This window comes from Agrilus planipennis, unplaced genomic scaffold (genome assembly GCF_000699045.2).
Source record: "Agrilus planipennis isolate EAB-ADULT unplaced genomic scaffold, Apla_2.0 scaffold1677, whole genome shotgun sequence".
Lineage (NCBI taxonomy): Eukaryota > Metazoa > Arthropoda > Insecta > Coleoptera > Buprestidae > Agrilus > Agrilus planipennis.
In genome coordinates this window covers 2831-5606 of record NW_020440869.1, presented here as the reverse complement: position 1 = coordinate 5606, position 2776 = coordinate 2831, and the positions used below count along the sequence as shown (strand labels likewise).

The window sequence follows — 2776 nt, the reverse complement described above, 5'->3', positions numbered from 1 at the left end:
AGACTACTAAATAGTTTGATTTATTACATCTATATATCCTTTCGGGTTAAACTCGTTATGAAGAATACTTTTGAATTTAAAAAACGCTATAACCATTTATTTTATTTCGTCTGTGCGTATTAACATGAATGTGTACTACTAGGGGCAGGGTGAGTTTAGACCGGTGATGCCGAATTCCCTCCCACAGGTAGTTTTGGTTAAAATATAGATAGGCGAATTCTCTCCCGGATACTAGCCGAGTTCCCTCCCGTTCATATCAGCTCCGATAACACTGGTTAACAAATTTTAAGGTTTTGTTAATCCATGAAATGAGTTGTGCTAATTGCGAAAGAATACCTCTAAACATACATTTTGATGTAAGTNACATCACTAGAAAATCGCACAACTACATATTATAGATTTGTTAGACATGTTTATTTTTATTACTGCAATGAACTTGTTGTTTTAACTTTTCTTACAAACACCACATTTTGGATATGACTTTGGGATTTTTCTTCAACAATTGGTCCCATTTTGCGGGTATTGAATTTAAAGAATTTCATCCGTTTCTTCACAAGTGAACCTTTAGGTTTAGGAAATTTTTTCATTGGTAAAAAGACATCACCAGTAGCATCGCCACAACCTACAACTGCGTCTTTCACACTGTCGGACAAGTTCTTTCTTCCTTTTTCTAAAATGGAACGAGTAATCGATTTTTGAAGACCTTCCGGATAGTTCTTAGAAACATCCTCAAGCGCTTTGGGTAGATTAATGGTAGGTTCACTTCTTTTTTTGGAAGTTTCATGTTCCATTCGTTTTATAAACACTCTTGTTAAATCGTTCACCAGTTTATTATCCAACAGTTTCACATTGGTTGTACATCCAATCAAAGATTCTCTATACTTGTGCAACTTTGATATCGGATTTTTACTCACGTTCAAATTTTCTAAAAGGAAAAAGTTCCGCAGTACATCACAAACTTCTTGAATATTAGAAAGATCATTTTGAGAAACATCCAAAAATCGTAGCCCAGTGAGTGGAGCCAAATTGGATATGTCCATAATATTGTTTCTACAGCAATTTAATACTCTTAGCGATTGTCTTATACCAAAAATAGATCGAGGATCAAAACACATAGAATCGCTCTCTCTCAGTCTCTGCTTTTCGATGTACAGTTCTTCTAAGTTTCTTAAGTTGCCCAAACCTTCCACCACACAAATTTCGTTATGACCCAAATGCAATCTTCTCAGGTATACAAGGCATTCCAAATTGCAGATTTTCTTTATTTTGTTATTGTGCAGATAGAGTTCTTTCAAGTGTATAGCGCCATCAAGATTTTCTATCTTTTCGATTTGATTATTGTGGAGATACAAATGTGTTAATTGCTTATAAGACAATTCTTCATTTATACGTAACTTCTTCTTATCTTGATAATATAAATGCGAAGGTTTCTTCTCGTTTTTAACGTCAGAATATTCATCTTTTAGAGTTTCACCTTCGGTAGGATTACCTGATTTTGCTTTAGATTTTAACATAATTCACAACTCAACCTAAACTTCGTCAAATGAGACATTTGACTCACTAGTCGATATCTTAGCAACATGGATGTCTGTGACAGATATTCATAGTTTGTGTCGCTAAGGAACGTAAATATTGAAAAAACAGTTAATACCTTAGCCACCGATTGCTCTTATTGGTTTTTAATTTTTTGATAGACATACGTAGGTATGTGTCAAAAACTATGAGAACGATCTTTAGAAAAAATTCAATCCTTGAATTTTACGCATGCGTCTTAGGGGTATTGAAAACACTAGATACAACTGATTCTAAGTTGTCCAAAAAAAGTGACCTTTGTTGGACATTTTAGGCACCTGGGCGTCGTCAACTACGCTACTGCTCAAAATATCAAGGGATATTTGAGACTAACTGGTTAACTGATCATAAGTTCGGAAAAAAGAGTATGGTAACCGAAAGTATCTCTAGACCAGTCTTGGTTCAAAATATTATCAAATTCAGTACCGAAAAGTTATTTTTGACAAATCAATTTAAGTCGGAGAATAATAACTCGCACTGTAGTCATTCATTCAGTCTCAAGAATTTTCTAGAACCTTCCTCGTCAGTATTTAATGGCTCTAAATTGTTCGCTGTATAATTTCGCCATTCATTTAAGACACAAAGAGGGCCAATAAAGTGTAAGGTGTAAAAAACGTTATTTGGGGTTGGAATTGTTTTTACATTAATACAATAAGCATAAATCTGACAAAAAATATTATTGTCGTGAATGGTCTGTAATATAATGATCTCAATTTTAAATTTCCTTAAGTGTTCATGAACATCAAGACTACTAAATAGTTTGATTTATTACATCTATATATCCTTTCGGGTTAAACTCGTTATGAAGAATACTTTTGAATTTAAAAAACGCTATAACCACTTATTTTATTTCGTCTGTGCGTATGAACATGAATGTGTGCTACTGGGGGCTTTGGTTTTTCTTGTAGGTAAGCTTCTTTTGTGACTTACTTACCGTTTTGGAACTAAATTTGTTGCAAATCTTATTTGATATGATAGGACACAGGGTCAGTTTAAACCGGTGATGCCGAATTCCCTCCCGCAGGTAGTTTTGGTTAAAATATAGATAGTCGAATTCTCTCCCGGGTACTAGCCGAGTTCCCTCCCGTTCATATCAGCTCCGATAATTAAGTTAACGACTACTTACCGATTTTATTTATCGAAAATAAATATATATTTATAGTGCACTTCAGTACTTCAGTAAATGCTGCTGCTTTTAAGTTTT

General features: G+C 34.1%; 1 protein-coding gene across 1 annotated transcript; it reads right to left on the bottom strand.

The window, feature by feature from the left end:
* Nucleotides 1-385: 385 nt before the first annotated feature.
* LOC108741455 (protein phosphatase 1 regulatory subunit 42-like) lies at nt 386-1544 on the bottom strand. The gene has a single exon (XM_018476273.2). The coding sequence runs from the start codon at nt 1512-1514 to the stop codon at nt 423-425; it is 1092 nt and encodes a 363-aa protein (XP_018331775.1). The 5' UTR covers nt 1515-1544; the 3' UTR covers nt 386-422.
* Between the last annotated feature and the right edge of the window lie 1232 nt (nt 1545-2776).